Here is a 20,002-nt window from a genome sequence, read left to right as displayed (position 1 = left end):
TAATTTGCCCTTCAGATGTTGTTGAACTACAGCTCCCATCACTCTTTACAATTGGTTCTTATGGTTGGGCCTGACTGGAGTTGTAGTCCACAACCACATTTGGAATGCTGTAAACTGCCTACATCTGCCTGTGGCAAATTAAAACCAAAGGCCTTGCTGCTATGCTGTAGTATAGTTCAGGCATAATATCTGCAAGTATCATTCAGCCTGGTTTCACTGGGATGTGGGATAGGAGAACAAAAATTTATGTAGCTGTGGAAGGGATTAAATTGATATGATCCCATCCCAAAACTTTGGTTTTAACATTAAGTTTGAGCTTGAATAGATGGAGCATAGGATGGGGAAAGAAAAGTTGTTAAGAACTGAGTTGTAGAGAAGAAATGAGGAAAAAACCGGACAGAAATTAGTTCTTAAAGTCCTTTTAAAAAACAAGAAGAAGAAAATGAAATGACAGGTAACAGAATGAAAAGAGAGAGCAAGGAAGGCAAGAGAAAAAATAATTTTAAAATTTTACTAACAAGATAATAGAGTTTAAATGCATTATGTGCATGTACAAATATATATCTTCTGACTTTTAAACCCCTCCCTTTTTCTTTTCTAAGTTTATTTCTGTGTTGAGATGAAAAGAAACCTTAATTTTCATGTTGATTTGACTTTTGAATATTTAGCTCGATTACCTGGCTTTTAAATTTTAATTATATGGGAGAACTTGGGAGTACTGGCTTTAGACAATTTGTAGGCCAGTTGGAGGGAAAGCATTTTGGTAAGGAACGTTTCCTTGAAAGATATTTTTAGAATTTGTCTGACTTCAAATTTTTCTGTTAACTACCTTTACTATATGCCTGAAAAAAATCAAAAATAGTCCTATGTGTTTGTCTAAACTAAGGGGTTGGATTATCAAATTTCACAGAGCTTAAGACTAATTTTTAACCTTTTGGTGTGGTGCTGGTGGTTGGGGAAATGCTGAGACTCTCTAATAAACACTCTTTTTTGGCTCGCTGAAAAGTCTCTTAAGAGACATTGCCTTGTTAGGAGACTTTTTAATTTTGTTTTGTTGTTTGATAAATCACCCACAATATACTCTTTGCATATGGTACTATAAAAGTCTTTAATCGTCTTTTATCTCATCTTAAATAAGCTTTTTTTAAATTTTAATTAATTTTGGAGTAGCTTAAGGCTCCCAGACTTTGAACTTTTATTTCTAGTCTCATTCTTACATTTCAACTTATTTTGGCAATATTAAAGTACATATGCTTGAAAGGGTTAATGTTTTGAGTGTTGCATGTCATTTTTATATTTACACTTTTATAATTAGATTTTAACTGCTGTTAGTTGCATCCTGAAGGGTCTTTACTAGAGAGTGGCTTACTTTTATCCCACTGGTGTGACCCAATTGCATACCAGTTCTCCTTCTTCCCTTAGAGAGAGACTCTGAGCTGTTGCGTGAACGTGAGTCCGTTTTACGTTTGCGTGAACGAAGGTGGCTTGATGGGGCCTCATTTGATAATGAAAGAGGCTCTACAAGCAAAGAAGGGGAGCCAAATCTTGACAAGAAGAATACACCTGTTCAAAGCCCAGTCTCTTTAGGAGAGGACTTGCAGTGGTGGCCAGAAAAGGTATTGATATTTAAAAAAGACACAACCTAATATATGAAATGTATTATTTGTAAATGTGCAACTTCTTTACCATTAAGAATTTGTGTATGTAATTTCTGCATTGTGGAATTGTTTACACTGGGTGTGGATAATCAGTCTTCTTATCACTTCTGGTCTGTCCTCAGACATAAACCCATTAACTTGAAATAAGTATTGTTGACCTTTATAGCAGGGAGATGCTGAAGTGTTCAGGGGCCTTCTGCCTGAAGTAGCTTTTATTTTAGCATCATTTTGGTTTGCTTAGAAAATTATTTTTCCATCTGGTATCCTTTCTATTTTCAGAGTCTGAAGTAGTTCTGAACACATTCCAGCTTTTTCTTATATGTTTCTTTTCCTGTCTTAAGCACGAGCATTTCTTTAGTCTTTTCTTTTCATGAGTTTGTTCACCATCTTTTTGAAACCTTCTTAATGAAGGTGCTTAACTGTAGATTAAAACCGATTTCTTCTACTTTAATTCTTTTAAAGTATACTCTTTATTGTCTTTCCCGGAACAGAACCCGGCCACGTAAAGATCCCCCCACAGACATGTATAAGTGAAGATTCTGCCCACCATTATTCTATTATTGTACTATTGTTTTTAGATTGTATTGTCTGTAATTTTAATGGATAGAATTGTTTAATCTTTTTTTAAGGGGGGGGCAGAAATTGTGTATATTGTTGTATTTTTTAAAGGTTGTATGCCGCTTTGATTGTGGTAACAAAAAGCGGGATATAAATAAAAGATTTATTTATTTATTTCCACCTCTACCTTCCTTGAGAAAAAAAAAGTGTGATGAAAGTGGTGGCCATGTAGAGCTCCTATCTCTCACTGGTCTTAAAACCAATAGTTTACTGTTTTCAAAAAAGCCAGTCTTGCTAATTAGTATAGTGCAAGTGTCAGTATGAATTTGTGTTCCTCCATTCTTGCTTCAGATATTTTGGAGTAATTGCTATGAAACCTCACGCCAGGAAGAAGGGAGGTATAATAAAATGAGCACCTAAAATACAATTGAAATTTGAGAATTTAAAGTTCTGCAAGGATTCAAACAGGTGTCTTTCTTGGTCCTATCTGGAAATACCACTTTGAACATGGAACCTTTTGCACGTACAGCATGCATTCTGCAACTGAGCTACAACCCTTGTAGACTGAGTGACTTTTCCTTGCTCATGAAGAAGCCCAAATCATTTTTCTATCCCAGTGCCTGACACCAGAATGTTAAACTCTGGACTTACTTAGGAGACTTTTTGTCTCTTTGGATTTGTTGTCTCCTGGCATAAGTCACCAGTTGTACTTTTTAGCTGGCTTCATTCTTGATTAACTAAAGGTTTAGTAAAACTTGGGGAGGCTAGCTATATGACATTAGTTATGATCCTCTTGACTAGGGCAATGAAGAATAAGTGTTTTAGATGAGAGAACTGGCCACATATTTCTGCTCTTTGGATACTTTGGAGTACTTGTGGTTATGCAGCTTTATCAAGTACAGAAACATAATAAAATGAGTTCTGAAATGCAGTCAAGTCTTGTTGATTGACAGAATGCCTCAATATTCCAAGATGCATAGGAAGAGGATCATATCTTATGTGCTATGGAAAGGTTAAAACATTTAACTACACAGTACAAAATGGCTATCAGAAAACTATGAGGTACAAAAAAAAAGTATCCCAGAATAGGTATTCATTTCACCTACAGTTCATCTATAGGACAACTTAGTTGAATAAATAATATTTTGCTTCATTGAAATTAATAACTGGAAGAGAAGGACTGTTTAGAAACTGTTGAATTTATAATGTATCTGAGGATTTCAAGTTTATAAAGTTGAAGTTTTAAACATGCTTTATTTACTTTTATAGGATGGAATGAAATTTATTTCTATTGGTGCTCTGTATTCTGAACTTGTAGCAGTGAGCACTAAAGGTGAACTCTATCAGTGGAAGTGGAGTGAATCTGAACCATACAGGAATGCACAGGTATGCATAATCGTGCACAATACAATTTGAAATAGCTGTCATACAGAAAATCCCAGTGTGACCAAACTTTGGCCAGTGATAGGCTGATAGGTGGAGTCTGCTCTTCACCATCAGCTCTAGAAAGCCCCTGGAAACTTTCCTTTTTTCAGTAGCCTAACAGTTTTAACTAAAGATTGCTGCAGTAGATGGCAGACAGAAATCCAGAGAAATATACCTTAGGTTTCTCTTTGAAACTTTGCATTTTTTCTCTCTCTCCTCAACATCAGTGCAATGGGAGAGCTGCCATAGCTTGAAGGCACCAGCCTGAGCAGAGGAGTGCTAAGTTTCTCAGACCCAGTGCAAAATACTCTTGTCTTATGTGAATACCAGTGACTCACTTATGTGACAAAAGTACACTATTGTTTTTAGGATGGCAGAGAACTTGTTTGCCATTGAAGAAACAAGAGTGATACTAGATTCAACTTCCTGGCTCTTATATGACTAAATCACTATCAAATTCCTTTTATTTTCAAAGAATCCTTCAATCCATCATCCACGAGCAGGGTCTTTGGGATTAACTAATGAGAAGATAGTCCTCCTTTCTGCTAATAGCATCAGAGCAACAGTTGCTACGGAAAACAATAAGGTATGAAACACTCAGAATAAACATTGCAGTGTGATTAATCTCCTATTGCCATGTTTTTGGGGAAATAAATTATTTGCACAGGTTACTTTTTATAATAAACTTACAGCTAAAATACTTTTGCAAGACCGGTTAGGATCTGCCAGTGTGAGGTAAAGGAGGGAGCTGGAGACATCTGCATTTCTGTGGTCTTAAATTCTTTTTTTCTGTTTACTTAAGTAAAAAGGTTTTGTTTTAGTAACAAGGGAAATTTATTTTATAAAAAGTAAAAAGAAACAGGTATAAAAGCAGTGGATGGACTGTTTAGCTAGTATGTAGCCTCTGAGGCACTTTTGCATTTTAGAATTCATATATTTGTGTCCAATAAGCTTTTAAAAATAGGTTTGTCTTACTTGACAGCAAACTTTCTATGTGGTTTTGAGTGAATAAGATGTTGCTCATCAGTTCTGTAAGTTGTTTAAAATACATTTTTGAAGTGATCTGATCACTAAATAAAGATAATAATCACCATTTAAAATGCTCTTTGTTTTCTGGTGGATGATCAACTTGGGCCTGTTACAGACTGCCAAAATAAAGCTGCTTCGGGTCTCTTTGGAGGTATGCTATTGAAATGATGCATGGGTCCTAAGAGTCCAGAGGTTGTGCCAAAGCCACACTCCATTCCTAAGCACTGGAGTGCAGCTTTGGTGCAGCTTCTGGATTCTTAGGATGCATGCATTATTTAAACAGCATACCTCCAAAGAGACCCGAAGCAGCTTTATTTTGGCAGTCTGTAACAGGCCTTACTTTCATCCACAAAGCCTCTTAATCATTTTTCTGAAGAGATCAGAAGTTATGCACATGTGGGTACTTTTCCTCAGTGGAATTTTTTGTTTTTGTTTTTGTTTTTATTTATATACCGCTATTCCAAAGATCATAGCGGTGAACAGCAAGTAAGCTAATTAGCAAGTAAGCTAATTTGCCCCCAATAGTCTGGGTACTCATTTTAGCGACCTCGGAAGGATGCAAGCCTGAGTCAAACTTGGGCCCTTTTGCTGGTCTTGAACTCGCAACCTTGTGGTTTCGAGTGAATGGCTGCAGTACAGGCATTTAACCACTGCGCCACCAGGGAATGAATGGGAGTGGTGTTTGGAATTGTGAACTACATCTTGTTTGAATAAAAAGTAATAAATTGTTGAAGCAGAATCATTGCATGTGTAGAACCAGTACCAAGAAAGATTGGAGCAGAATTTCATAATATAATGCATGAATTTCACCTGAATTTCACCTGTTATCATTCTGTTTCTTTTTTATGTCTAGCAATAAGAGAGTTTGTGACCTTAAGTTTGCAAGATCTAAGCAAGGCTGTTAATAACATGATCCTCTGGAGGGAACACTCATAAGGTTCCCAAAAGTTGAAAATGACTTGATGACCTGTAACAGTGAATGTATGCTAAAGTTATTGAAAGTATGTTCTCTCTCTTTCTCTTTTAGGTAGCTACTTGGGTAGATGAAACGTTGAGTTCTGTAGCTTCTAAACTAGAACATACAGCACAGACCTATTCTGAACTTCAAGGAGAGCGTATAGTTTCACTGCATTGTTGTGCCCTTTATACCTGTGCTCAGTTGGAGAATAACTTGTACTGGTGGTAAGTATATATTTCAGTTCATTTTCATTTCAAGAGTTTTAATTTTTCTTTTGCTCTTTAGCATCTGTAGAGAGAATTGTGACGTATTAAGATGCAGACCATCATTTTTTTTTTCAGGCTGGTATGTCCTTCCAGCTCGTTTTATTGAACTTTATTTTAATTTTTAGTTTCTTAGCATTATTCATCTGGGCCCAGAAAAGACGGGCCAAAAAAAGCAGCTTCTGACCACTTCAGGAGTGTGGTGTTTACATGACGCATGCCCCCAAAACAGCCCAAAGCTTATCTGATGCTGTGCTCTGGTCCTTTGGACTGGAGCAAAAAGGAAGCAAGATAATCTGGCTCCTGGCTGTGCGGGTTGGGGCTAGCGATGGTGGCCTTATTTTGGAGAGGTCCATGTGGTCACTGCTGTCCCAGCCCACTTGTAGCCAGAACGGCCTTGGGTCACTCCTTTCCGCCTATCTGTCTCAGACCATAGATCATATTGTGTTAAGTACTGAGTTTATCTCCTGGAAAGAAGAAGGTTGTTATTCTGCTTAAAACATTGCATTCTTCTGAATAGCTGGATTTTTAAAAGGATTTTGTAAGACGCTGCTTTTATGAGTAAAAGAGCAGAACTGTCTAAGACACAACTGTGATTTTAATTGACAGTTATGGAATCCCAGGTGCTTATGCATCTCATACAGATTGCTTTGAATTAGTCCTGTTTTATCTTGACAAGCTATCACTGTATTGCATTTCCTGGGGTTTTCCCTAATAAAAATAGGAGAGGAGGAATGTAATAGAAATGTTGCAGCTGCATTATTGCTTTGTGGCTAGACTAGCACAATGCTATGAAAATATTATACAGTATATGCGTGACTTTAAGTCTAGAAATCTTAGTCAAAAAATTTAACCCCAAAACCTGGGTCAACAGGTCAATGCTGGTTTCATGGGAGTTAAGGCCTGCCCAGCTCAGAGGAGAAGGAGGGACAAAGCTGAGGCTGCTGAAAAGTTCCTACAGCTTGCCTGAAGCTAGGAAGAATTTGCCGGGTTGCTTTTCCATGATCGACTCCCTCAAACCCCCCCCCCCAGCAGCCCAATCTGGGGTGATCACTCTATATGTTTCTTCAGGGACCTCAGGCTGCTGGGGGCTGTGTGTGTTGAGAGAGCAGATTGGTAACAAGCAACCCAGCAAACTCTTTCCAGCTTGAGGCAGCATGCCTTTTCAGCAGCCTTGGCTTTGTCTGGACAGGTTGGTCTCTGTGCACCACAAAATGGGAGGAATTTGCTGGGTTGTTTATCAACAATCTGCTCCCTTGACTTCCCCTGCAGTGGCCCAGTCTGGGGCTATTGCTGTGGAGATCCCTGAAAAACAGAGTGACTGCCCACTAGGGCGGAAGGGGAGTTAAGAGAGCAGCAGGTCATTGTCAGGAAACTCCTCCTGGCTGAAACTTTTTTTCCAGTGTGACATAGTGGTTTGAATATAGGACTACAACTCTGAAGACCAGGGTTTGAATCCCTGCTATGGCATAAAACCCATTGGACGACCTTAGGCAAGTCACACATTATCAGCCTCAGAGAATCACAATGGCAAACCCCTCTTAAGAAATTTGCCAAGAAAACCCCATGATAGGTTTACCTTAGGGTCACTGTAAGTCAGAAACAACTTGAAGGCACATGACAACAACAATAAAATTCTCTTTAGGAATATATCACGTTCACTGCTTTTACTTTCAGTAAGCACTTTTGCAACATACTACTTTGAAACTCATATGTTCAGATTGTAAAAAGACATTAAGGCCTGTTACAGACTGCCAAAATAAAGCTGCTTCGGGTCTCTTTGGACGTATGCTGTTTAGATGATGCATGTATCCTAAGAATCCGGAAGCTGCACCAAAGCTGCACTCCAGTGCTTAGGAATGGAGTGTGGCTTTGGTGCGATCTCCGGACTCTTAGGACCCATGCATCATTTAAATAGCATACCTTCAAAGAGACCCGAAGCAGCTTTATTTTGGCAGTCTGTAACAGGCCTAAGTATCTTTTTTATGTTAAAATAATATTTTTTCTCCTAGGGGTGTAGTTCCTTTCAGCCAACGGAAGAAGATGCTTGAAAAGGCCAGAGCCAAAAACAAGAAGCCTAAGTCTAGTGCTGGTATCTCCTCAATGCCAAATATCACTGTAGGCACTCAGGTATATTGAAATCTACTATAGGGCATTTAAATCTTTTCAAATAAATTAATCCTGTGTTGCAGTGCTTCTTAAATTACATGTGGATGTACAAGGTCCCTCTCCATGTGCCAAGGACTAGCACCGTATTAGTGCTTGTTGGCTGTAGCTCTTTTCTGGAAATACTGATGACTAGCAACCAGTGCCTTGTGGACAGGCTCCAGTCCACATGCCACCACTTTGAGAATCATTGCAATATTGAACAATATGTTATTTTTATGATGATGACAGTGTTATAGGATTTTTTCTTTATTTTGATGACATGTTTTAGATATTGTTAGCTGTCTTCAGTACTGGGTTTTTTTAAAGGAAAGGTGAGATAGAAATTAGTACATAATTTATAAAAGTATTTTAACTATATTCTACTGTTTTTATTGTCTTAGCTATAATTTATTATATTTGTATACAGCCCTGGTGATAGTTTAAAGTGTTTAAATTTATTTATTTATATATTTATTTACTTACTTACTTACTTACCAGTAGATGGTGGTCTAAGCTAGGGACTGCCATTGCCCAAATTTAGTTGGCCATCACCCATCCTTTGCATTGTGTTTTATCTTTGCTAAAATCATATTTGCTTCTTTTCCTTTCCTTTCTTGGGCGGGTTACAAACCGCCAAAAAATACGTATGGAATACGTATTAGGGTTAGGAAGGGGCGGTGCTTCCGCACCCCTCTAACCCTAGTACGTATTCCATACATACAACATGGCGGCGCCCCTTCCACATGGGGGCCGCCATGTTTACGTATCGGACGCTGTGCGTCCGCACGTGTCGTGGCGTCTATGACATCGCGAGTCCGCCCCTGGCGCCTCGCGACGTCATAGAGGCGCCACTTAAAGAAGCTCCATTTTGGAGCTTCTTTTTCGGTCCGTGCGGGAGCCGCGCGGTGTGGCTGCTGCGGCTCCCGCACGGAGCAAACGGCGGCAGCGGCAGACCGCCTCAAAGCGGCGGTTTATAACCCGCCTTGGTTTGTCACCGATTTACCCTCCTGAGTTTCGAACTGGTGTGTCTACAGTTGCTGTTTGCCTGAACTTTTTGCTTACCTTGAAACCAGATGTTGTGTGTTATGGAACAGTGTTCTAAGACTTTTCTGCAGCTAAGATCATGTATATCCTGATGCTGATGAATCTGAGCAAAATGTGTTGTTGACTACAGAAGGTTGTATTTCTTTCTTAGTTTTGATTGCCTCCCTTTATTTTAGGTGTGTTTGAGGAATAATCCTCTCTATCATGCTGGAGCAGTTGCTTTTTCAATTAGTGCTGGAATTCCTAAAGTAGGTGTTTTAATGGAATCAGTTTGGAATATGAATGACAGCTGTAGGTTTCAACTCCGGTCACCAGAAAGCTTAAAGAATATGGAGAAAGCTAATAAAACAACAGAGGCAAAGTGAGTGCTTGGTGGTATTGCAAAGTATATTTTGAACAATGGATTTGAGCAGGAAAGGATGTTGAAGTAGCATTAAGTGGTGAATATTTGTACTCTAGGCCATAATACTTTAAAACTAAATAGAATTCCTCTCTAGTGAAATAGGGAATTGCTGCACATGTTTTTGTGAAAATTGTTTCTCTTAATATACAGGCCAGTCTTTTGTAAGCAATGAACAATTTCTAAATACTGGCAAAGCACACGTTTGGAATATATTTTATCTTTCTTGGCCCAAACTAATCATAGTGTTCTTGGTCTGAATATTACACTTATTTTATATATTATTACATCAAAGGTGATTAGCAGACATTTGTTTTCACTTAGAGAAATAGCAAGAAAGGTCAGAGAACTACAGTAATCAAAGTATTGGCTAGCTGTTGTCATGTTGTATGTGAAAGCAACTTTATTTATATATTTACAACTTCTGTATGTGTCCCCCCCCCAAGCATACATAATATGCAGTTCTTTGGGTTGACTATAATAAATAAACATAAATATAATTTAAATATGAAACCGGCATAAAATCACAAGTAACAAGAAACAAAGCAAGAAATGAATCTGCTAGCAGCTCCTGAATTAAAATATACATTTTAGAATTGTGGGTCCCAGACTGCATATGCTATTTAATGTATTTAACATTTTTTACACAAATTTCTAGGCCTGAAAGCAAACAGGAACCAGTGAAAACTGAAATGGGTCCACCACCATCTCCAGCTTCTACTTGTAGTGATGCCTCTTCAATAGCAAGTAGTGCCTCAATGCCATATAGTAAGTTCTGTAGAGAGAGAATGTAATTTGCTCTTCTCCGTTAGGAAGAAGCAGTGGTGTTTGGTGTGCCAGCTATGTTATGTAGCCATGTTTTTACTGAATCCTCCCTCTCCCCAAAAGATTTAAGGAACAGCATTATATATTACTTAGATCAGTGGTTCTCAAATGATGGAGTGGGACTATGAGAGTTGCTCAAGAGGGTGTGTGAGACTTGGGAGGCCCCTGTCCCCCTCCTCTTCCCAAACTTTTATATGTGTAATATTTAAATTGAGTTAAATATTGAGTTAAGTATTGAATTTACTTAAATAAAATTGATCTAATTTGAACACTATTTCCTTATAAAATGTTACAATATGAAATATACATGAATGAGTGAATGATAATACATACACTTAGTAAACAAACTATTTCTATTCTTTTACTATGCCATGTGGGGTTGGGCATGATGTCCACATGTGGATGTAAAGTGGGGTCCAAAGAGTAAAAGGTTTGAGTACCACCGCCTTAGCGGGTAATTTGGAAAATTTTATGGGGACTGTGTCCTGCTTTTCTGTTTCATTTTATCTTGATCTGTGATGTTGGCATACCTGTTCTAGTGCAGAATTGTTATACTGGCCACTTGTGAACATAATTATAAGTTACAATCAGCCCTTCTTATACACAGATTTTTTTTAATACGGATTCAACCATACATGGTTTGAAAATGTTCCAAAAAAGTATAAATTTCAAATATCAAACCTTGATTTTCCATTTCCCCCCCCATTTTGCTATGTTATTATATTTAATGAGACTTGAGCACACACGGATTTTGTTATACACGGGGGATCTTGGAACCAAACCCCAGCGTATAACAAGGGTCTACTGTACAATTACTGAGAATCTAGATATTGTTCATGTGTCACTTGCTCCTATATGCTGCCTAGTCCAGCCCCTGGCTCTTCCAAGCAGCAGGAGCGTAACAATTAACCCCAGGTTTCCTGCTACATCTAGCTCTAGATATCATATCTAGGATTACATATCTAGGATATGTAACTCCTCTAACAAATCAGGGGCAATAAACTTCAGATTCTGGTTTCTGATTTTTTAAAGAAATGATGAAGCAGAAATTCAGATTCAGATGTAAGAGGGAGATTTTTCTTCCTTGTTACTTTAGCCATTCCCATTGATGTGATGAGGTACATAGTAGTGTTTTAATGGAAGAAGTTATGGTACACATACTCATTTCTATGTAGCAAACTGACAAATAATAGAAATGCCACCCAAACAGTTTTAATGTTTGCTTCTTTGTTCCTGTCTAAGAACGGCGGCGATCTACACCAGCTCCAAAAGAAGAAGAGAAAGTAAATGAAGAACAGTGGTCTCTTAGAGAAGTTGTGTTTGTAGAAGATGTTAAAAATGTTCCTGTTGGCAAGGTTGGTATAAAACAAGTTCTGTTTTACTTTTTAAAAAATTACTATATATCATTTAATTTTTTGTAAAGGTAGGAGATTCACTTTGAGTAGATATGGCCATGAGTGGTTTCAGTTCTTATGTACAGATAACTATTGTTTGATTCATATGGGCTTACTTTGTGCTATCTTGCCATATTACTTTCTTTGTGCTATGTTAGCATATTTGATTATCAAATTAAAACAAAGAAGAATGTACTACAAGACTAAAAGCTGCTTCTGTAGGAGATGACATCCAGTTGTTTTAGAAGATTAATATTGACAGGATTTCTAGTATGGTGTCTTACCCTTGTACCTATACAGAATTAGCTTTCCCTTTGTGTAGTGGTTCGGATGGATGATCTCACATGTACAGTGGACAATGGTGCAAGAAATTATAAATGTGACACCGGTTATAAGCCATTTGATTTCTGTACAGTAATACCGAAATGTTGATATTTCATTGAGCAGAAGTTTTCTTTAGGTTGAAAAGTAGCTTAAATTAGGGATGCTATAGAAAAATAAATATAAAAATAATAGCAGTAACGTGCATGTTAGATATCTTCCCATTTGGTTTTTTAAAAATGCAGTTCTTGCAATTGCTAGCATGCCTTTTTAAAAATATTTGTGGATGATCTGGTGCATCAATTTTGACAGTGGTTGAAATACTTTAGGATTCTCTTAGAAACACATTGGGTTCATATGGCTATCCCAGATTTGGATTATTTTACGCTGTATACAATGAGATGTCACAAAGCCAGAGCAAATATTTGCAGTAGATCTGTAGTTCTGCCTCTTGCAGAAGTATGCTGAAGTAAAGACCCTGAAATAAATTGCAGGCTGAATGTGGGCTTCCTTTGATGATACGGTAATGCAGATGCATGCATGGCCTTTGGCGGTCTAGAAAGTGTCTGACGTTTTGCTGTAAATTACTTGATTTTGTTATACTACAGTGTTGGAAATTGATCTCCAGAATCTAAAACAGTGGTTCCCAATCTGTGAGTCGGGACCCCTTTGGGGGGTCGAATGACCCTTTCACGGGGGTCGCCTAAGACCATTGGAAAACACGTATTTAATTACAGTTATGAACTAGCAATGAAAATAATTTCATGGGTTTGGGTCACCACAACGTGAAGAACTGTATTAAAGGGTCGCGGCATTATGAAGGTTGGGAATCACTGATCTAAAATAATGTCAAGTAGATAAAGGGGATGGTGGTGTGAAAATGCCCCCAAATAAGGAAAATTGGATGAAACACTAAATAAGTTTTTTCCTGCTGTAATACTTCTGGATATTTAAAATCCTGAGTGCAGTTAAAAATGTTTTTTATTGATTTTATTGACTGTGTTTTTATGCTCATAAAGAGCATTTACCAGTTTAGCAGAATCATAAATATAATAAACACATTACATGAGCTGTATGTTCTGTTTCAGCTCAGAATGTTTCTCTATTACAACAGTGTATCTAACGTGTTCTGTTTTCAGGTACTGAAAGTGGATGGGGCTTATGTTGCAGTAAAATTTCCAGGAACATCCACTAATGCAAATTGTACAAGCAGCTCTGGTTTAGATCCTGATCCATCTTCTCTTCTTCAGGATTGTCGATTGCTCAGAATAGATGAACTTCAGGTAGGTGTACTAACAACAGAAATGTGTCAGTTTAAATTGTTAGCTGATCTCTTCTGAAGTCACAGCTCAGACTGTATGCACACCTGGATCACTCCATCCCATCTATAAGAATCTGAGTTTATCCATGAAATCAACTGGCAGTAGGTTTAGAACAGACAAAACAGAACATACTTAACATATAACTACATTTAATTCATAGCATGCCTTCCAAATAAATAGATTCAGAATTTGGAAACATTACTTTTTGGACTCTGTAATACACAGAATTCCATATCCATTATGGTCACAGGAGCTGTAGTCGAAGAAGTAAATTCCATACTTTGGATAGTTTGATGAATGATCAGCTATTGACAGCTAAGAGGAACATTAGTGTTCAGAGATCTTTCTAGACCTCATTTAGATGCTGGGAGCAAAGCAACTGGGAATTTCTTTCACCATGATGTCATACTTTTTCACTTGTCAGGAGTTGTCTGATTGTATGTAGTTACAGTAGATGTTATGTTCCAGGAAAGGATAAGATAGACTCACCTATCTGGATTGGAGTTAACAGAAATCTATTTTTGTTATAGGTGGTAAAAACTGGTGGGACACCAAAAGTTCCAGACTGTTTTCAGCGGACCCCTAAAAAGCTATGCATTCCTGAAAAAACAGAAATCCTAGCAGTAAATGTAGATTCAAAAGGTAAGGTGGTATTTTTGTTATGTTTAATTTCTCTGCTGCTTTCTTTCAAATGAATTAGACAAATGTTGAGTGATGCATATTAAATAGAGTGATCTGTATTTCATTATACAATATTTAATAGTTCAGTAGTTTGCAATAATAATCTGATGACATAAAATCTATCTCCGTCTTTTGCACACTTTCAGGAGTACATGCTGTACTAAAAACTGGAAATTGGGTTAGATATTGCATCTTTGATCTTGCAACAGGAAAAGCAGAACAGGAAAATAATTTTCCCACTAGCAGTATTGCTTTTCTTGGGCAGAATGAGAGAAGTGTTGCCATTTTCACTGCTGGACAGGTTTGTGTCTTTTCAACTTGATACATGTTAATTCCCCCTCCCCTCCAGTTTACTTTAAGGGGTTATAGCCTTAGCATTTCATGTTGCATTCTGCAAGAATGGTAGTAAATTGATAAATTTTTAGGAGAAATAACATGATGTTTGATACTCTTGATCTATATATGAGTGGAAGGAATGAGAAAGAAAAGAAGAGAAAGTAGATTGGATAGCACAAGGAGGTGTGAGGCGAGTCCTCACCAACCTGATGCTCTCTAAATGTCATGAACTACAGCTGCCATTATCTTCGTAAGTGTGGCAGGCTACTGTGTATGTGAACCTAGGGATTGTCATCAGAACCTTGAAATGTAGGAGGGGATGACTCCAAAGTCAATATTCAAGCATAAGATGGAACAGATAGGGTTGAATAATTCCAAATAAGATATATGAATGTGCTGTGTGATATAATTACAAAAATAACTGAAATGAATGAGAAAAGCATCTAAAATTTGAATTCTATATGTATCTGCTCTTTATGTAGGAATCACCAATTATTCTTAGAGATGGGAATGGAACTATATATCCAATGGCAAAAGATTGTATGGGTGGAATAAGGGATCCTGACTGGCTAGATCTTCCTCCTATTAGCAGCCTGGGAATGGGTGTTCATTCCTTAACAAATCTTCCTGCTAATTCAACCATCAAAAAGAAAGCTGCTGTCATCATAATGGCTGTTGAGGTAATTCTTATCTATTAGATTCTTTAGATATTTTAGCTTCCACTTTTAAATAATTCACATCAGCTTTGACCAACATACCTAAACAGAATACTTTTATAGACTTGACTTATAATGGGATATATAGAAGCTTTCACTTGACTTATATAAGCCAGCCATAGCCCTGAGATCATCAGGAGAATGAATGTACTGTCACTGTAAGTCCTTTAGTGTGCCATTCTCTAAATCCCACCACTGTCACAATAGACTTGGTGTGGACATGAGAGAGGGCCTTCTCAGTGGCTATCCCTGGACACTGGAATTCCCTTCCTAGAGAGGCTAGAACAGCTCCTTTCCTGCTGTCCTACCATTAGCAAGATCTTTTTATTCCAGCAGGGTTTTAAAATGGCAAATTTAAATCATTTTAATGTTGTCAAAAGTTTAATCCTTTTTAAATGTTAACTATTTTGTATGTTTTTAGCTGTATCATGGTTTTAAATTGTAAGCTGCCTTGAGTCCAAATTTGGACAAGTCTTGCCAAGAAAATCCCCCACTAGGTCCACCATAGGGCCACCATAAGTTGTCAATGTCCTGAAGGCACACAGCAACAACAATATAAAAAGTTTACTTTTATAGCTACAAAATATAGTTGCACAGTTAATTTAGAGTTTACTTCCAATATGAAGTCTGTTTTTCCCGATACAAATGTCTGTTCTTTGATGTGGCCAAACCTTTGTGGTCATTGTATAAATGTGCTAGATATGCTTGTTTTTATTTGTAGGATAATACCAATATTTAGTATTTGCTGGTGATCTTGTAATAGCTTGTTACCACATTTCCATTTTAAGTGGATTGATTAGACACACTTTTGATGCATATTTGCATAATCTCATAGAAGGACCAAGCCCTTTTTTCAAGGAGGGGCTGGTATTCATACACCACCTTCTTTAATAGGATGAAAGAAGATTTGTGGGCAGCCTTTCCTGAAATGGTAGTTTTTATTATTTAAACAAGTTATGTAACAATTTTTTGTGAGCTCTCCATGGGGTTCAGGGAAACATACAATTTTGTTCAAAAATACTGCATAGAACTAAGTAATCTTTCTTGCTTCAATTTCATTTTTCTCTTATTTCTGATTACAGAAGCAAACTTTAATGCAGCATATTCTCCGATGTGACTATGAGGCATGCAGACAGTATCTGATGAACCTTGAGCAAGCAGTTGTATTGGATCAGAATCCGCAAGTTCTGCAAACATTTCTCAGCCACAGATGTGATGGAAACCGCAATATTCTGCATGCTTGCGTTTCTGTGTGCTTTCCAACCAGTAATAAAGAAACTAAAGAAGAAGAGGGTGAGTTCAGCAATTTCATTCAAATGCTAGAAAGATAAGTAGAAATTGTTCAGAACCTGTTTTGAAATAGCTTTGGCTACGTACATGCATAAGTACAGTATAGTAGGTGATGAGAATCTTTACAAAAAGAAGGAATATCAAAATTATTGTTCTTCCGTCATCCTTTTAACAAAAGGGTGGCTGATTTGTATGACCTTCGTGGTTCCTTCTACTAAAGGTTTTGTGCGTCTGTGTTTGTGTGTACCTTCAAGTCACTGGTTGACAACGTATGAGAACCCCATGGATTTCATATGGTTGTCTCAGGCAAGGAGTATTCAGATATGGTTTTGCTAGTTCCTTCTTCTGATATAGAGCCTAGAGGACCTAGTATTCATTCATTCATTCCTACATCCAAGTAGGAACCAGAGCTGATCCAGCTTAGCTTCTAAGATCAGATGGGATCTGGTCCCTCTAGGGTATTTAGTCCCTTGGCATGTGGCATGTGATCCGATACACATCGAAAAGGAAAAGAGGATCGTGAGTTAAGGTTAAGTTAAGCACATTGGGGTGCGCATTTGCTAAATGTACCTAATGTGTATTCATATTCTAAATGTGGTGTCTAATAGGTGAATGAATTATGATATTGTTAGAAGAGTGATTCTGTATTTTCCAAATAATATGATTAAACCTAAGGTGACCTGTTGGCAACAGGAATTACTCAATTTTTTCCGCATTTATTGTTATAAATCTTTTCTGGTTTAGATTGTCCAAATCTCCCCTTCCCTTGAAGCCTTTGGTATTGAGTAATCAAACAAGAATTTCTTGTTTTTTTGGTATGATGGTTGTGTATAAATTAAGACTATTTAAAATTCTATACTTGATATATTGTACAGTGTGCCCGCGTCATATGTGGCCATGCCATACGCAGCTTCCAGCATATGAAGGAAGCTTCACCAAGCAAAAGCTCCCGCACACCAAAAGGAGTAATGGGGTGTGTGCCCGTTGTGCGCGCTCCGCAGCGTGCCATGGGCACGAGCCCCATTACTTCTTATGGGACTTGAGCTTATGCATTTTTTTCTTACGCGGGGGGAGTCTGGAAAGGATCCCCCACGTAAGAGAAGGGCCCACTGTATATACTCATGTATAAGTCTAGAAATTTTAGTCAAAAAATTTACCCAGAAAAACCTGAGTTGACTTATCAACAGGCCAACATAAGTACAGTTGTCCCTCCATATTCGGTAGGGTTAGGTGAACAAGACCCCCGTGAATATGGAAAAACTGCAAATAACAAAAACACCATGTTTTTTCCTGAAGGACACCTCTCTAGGAATCTCTAGGTCCTCCAGTGCAACTCTGTGGTTAATGTCCAACATACACTGGCCATAGAATGGCACTGGAGTAGCTACAAATGGTCTTTCAGTGCAACTTTTACTTAAAGTTGACCACAGAGTTGCACTGGAGGACCTAGGCAGTCCTAGAGAGAACATATTAATGAAATCCGTGAATAATCTAATCTGCAAATATCAAAGCCGCAAATATGGAGGGATGACTGTACTGTACTTTACCTCTTATTTTTTAAAAAGGGACCACTCCCTGGTGAAAGGTGAAGGATTAATTCCTCCTTGCAGCACCTAAAAGAAGTGCCAACCCCCTTTACTCTCTCATTCATCCAGTCTTTAGGGTGAGCACAAACAGTTATGCCTGCTGAAATGTTGTAAGTTCTTTGGCATCATTTTACTTTGCTTCATACTTATATCCCTTGTTAGATATCACTAAATTCTACTCTCGACTTATCCATGGGTTATATCAAAATGCATAATTTTGACCCCCAAACCTGCCTTTGACTTATACATGAGGTCAAGTAAATACAGTACCTGACAAAACAGTGGTAAACCTAGATGTTTTTAAAGTGTATAACATTGGGTAATAAGAAAGCAGAAACCAATTTTCTTCTATATGCTTCAGAAGCAGAGCGCTCAGAAAGAAATACATTTGCTGAAAGGCTGTCTGCAGTTGAGGCTATTGCAAACGCTATTTCAGTAGTATCAAGTAATGGTCCTGGAAATCGTGCAGGCTCCTCAAGCAGCAGAAGGTAAGTTAGTAGGAATAAATTTTTTCCACTACAATATTAGTTGTTAGTTAGACATTACAAGTGCACCATGCAGGATCCAAAGAGCTACTTTATCTTTTGTTTTGGGAGGATTAATTATAGTCTAGTACCCTTTAACATATTCTTGATGTGATAAGATAACTTCATCACTTTTTAGAGTTCATGGTGTATGAAATGGTTCCAGTTTGCTTAAAAAAATATTTCATACATTTCAGACAGTTGATGAGGTCCATAGCAGATGTATTTTATTTGACATTAATTCACATCTATCCTAAAAGGTTCTCCTAGGAGGCCACACCTAAACTATGCAGTTCTTTATCCTGGGAAGCTAGCTGTCTTCCCCTTGTATGGGAAAGAATTTTTGTATGCAGTAATCTTGTTTAGGCAGACATTTGTTTTTTTATCAGATCTCTTTCTCACTGAGTTTTTTTTAATATTGTGTAGTAATTTTGTTATACTTATTGCCTTTATTTGTCAGCCTCTTTGATTAGTGTTGAAGCATATGAAGGATGTACGTAGGTTTCTGTATTTTTAAAAAAATAAAGAGAGCCAGCATGGTGTAATGATTTGAGCGCTGGACTATGACTCTGGAGATCAGGGTTTGATTCCCTGCTCAGCCATGGAAACACAATTCGTGACTTTGGATGGGTCACACACTCTCAGTCCCTGGAAACCCTGTGATAAGTTCACCTTAGGGTCACCTTAAATCAGAAATTTATTTATTTATTTATTGGATTTATATCCTACCTATATCCCAAAATAGGATTCAAGGTGGGTCAAAGGCACACAACAACAAGTCTCGAAGGCAGACAACAACACAGCATAAAAATAAAATATGTAGCCTGACATAAGTTCTCTGGCATTGTTGTTGTTGCCCTCCACCTCTGTATTTGTATCCTGGCATTTCCCCAGAACTAAAGATTCAAGGTGGCTCGCATATTAAAATAAATGTAATATAGCGGAAACATTCAAAATTCAGCCTAGACTCAAGCTTTTCTTTTTACTCTTAGTTTGCGACTAAGAGAAATGATGAGAAGATCTTTGAGAGCAGCAGGTTTGGGTAGACATGAAGCTGGGGCTTCATCCAGTGATCATCAGGATCCAGTTTCTCCTCCAATAGCTCCCCCAAGCTGGGTTCCTGATCCTCCTGCCATGGATCCTGGTAAGTTCTTGTTCTACATGTCAAATTCTTAACAAATTTAAAGTTACACTAAAACTCTGTGGTGTCAATTTATAAAAAGAGTAGTACAAATATAGAATGCAGAGATAATTTATTTGTGTGAAGCATTAAGCTAGTTAAATTAATTTTGGTTCTTATAGGCTAAACTGGATGTTAAAATTAGAATTACAACTTGTTGGAAAATGATGCTTCTTTCAAAATGATTGCTTGCTGCCTGTTGTAACATTAGCAGTTAGGCTTAGTTTCACTGAAAAACATTTGACAAGAGAGAAAGTGTAAACATTCAGTTTGGTTAGTTAGCACGGAGTGCACATGTTGCCAGGGATGTGTTTTATGTATTGATGTGCATCCTGCTGTTCTGT

General features: G+C 37.7%; 1 protein-coding gene across 6 annotated transcripts in view; it reads left to right on the top strand.

The window, feature by feature from the left end:
* The window catches only part of LOC149317548 (E3 ubiquitin-protein ligase UBR5), an 89,454-nt gene that overhangs the window by 26,993 nt on the left and 42,459 nt on the right, over positions 1-20,002 (top strand). For 5 of the 6 annotated variants that reach the window (XM_089517747.1, XM_089517748.1, XM_089517744.1 and 2 more), the window contains 15 exons: positions 1,405-1,616; positions 3,486-3,602; positions 4,117-4,227; positions 5,698-5,852; positions 7,904-8,021; positions 9,260-9,444; positions 10,142-10,251; positions 11,551-11,663; positions 13,163-13,306; positions 13,876-13,987; positions 14,173-14,327; positions 14,845-15,042; positions 16,161-16,371; positions 18,316-18,442; positions 19,471-19,622. In XM_089517747.1, the coding sequence (XP_089373873.1) occupies positions 1,405-1,616; positions 3,486-3,602; positions 4,117-4,227; positions 5,698-5,852; positions 7,904-8,021; positions 9,260-9,444; positions 10,142-10,251; positions 11,551-11,663; positions 13,163-13,306; positions 13,876-13,987; positions 14,173-14,327; positions 14,845-15,042; positions 16,161-16,371; positions 18,316-18,442; positions 19,471-19,622 (2,220 nt within the window). The remainder of the gene's footprint in view (positions 1-1,404; positions 1,617-3,485; positions 3,603-4,116; positions 4,228-5,697; positions 5,853-7,903; positions 8,022-9,259; positions 9,445-10,141; positions 10,252-11,550; positions 11,664-13,162; positions 13,307-13,875; positions 13,988-14,172; positions 14,328-14,844; positions 15,043-16,160; positions 16,372-18,315; positions 18,443-19,470; positions 19,623-20,002) is intronic. The other variant, XM_089517746.1, reaches the window with a different exon arrangement.

This window comes from Sceloporus occidentalis, unplaced genomic scaffold, assembly GCF_023333645.1.
Source record: "Sceloporus occidentalis isolate IW3139 unplaced genomic scaffold, rSceOcc1.0.p SCAF_3, whole genome shotgun sequence".
Lineage (NCBI taxonomy): Eukaryota > Metazoa > Chordata > Lepidosauria > Squamata > Phrynosomatidae > Sceloporus > Sceloporus occidentalis.
Note: the sequence above shows the minus strand (reverse complement) of the source record. Positions and strands in the feature narration are given on the sequence as shown.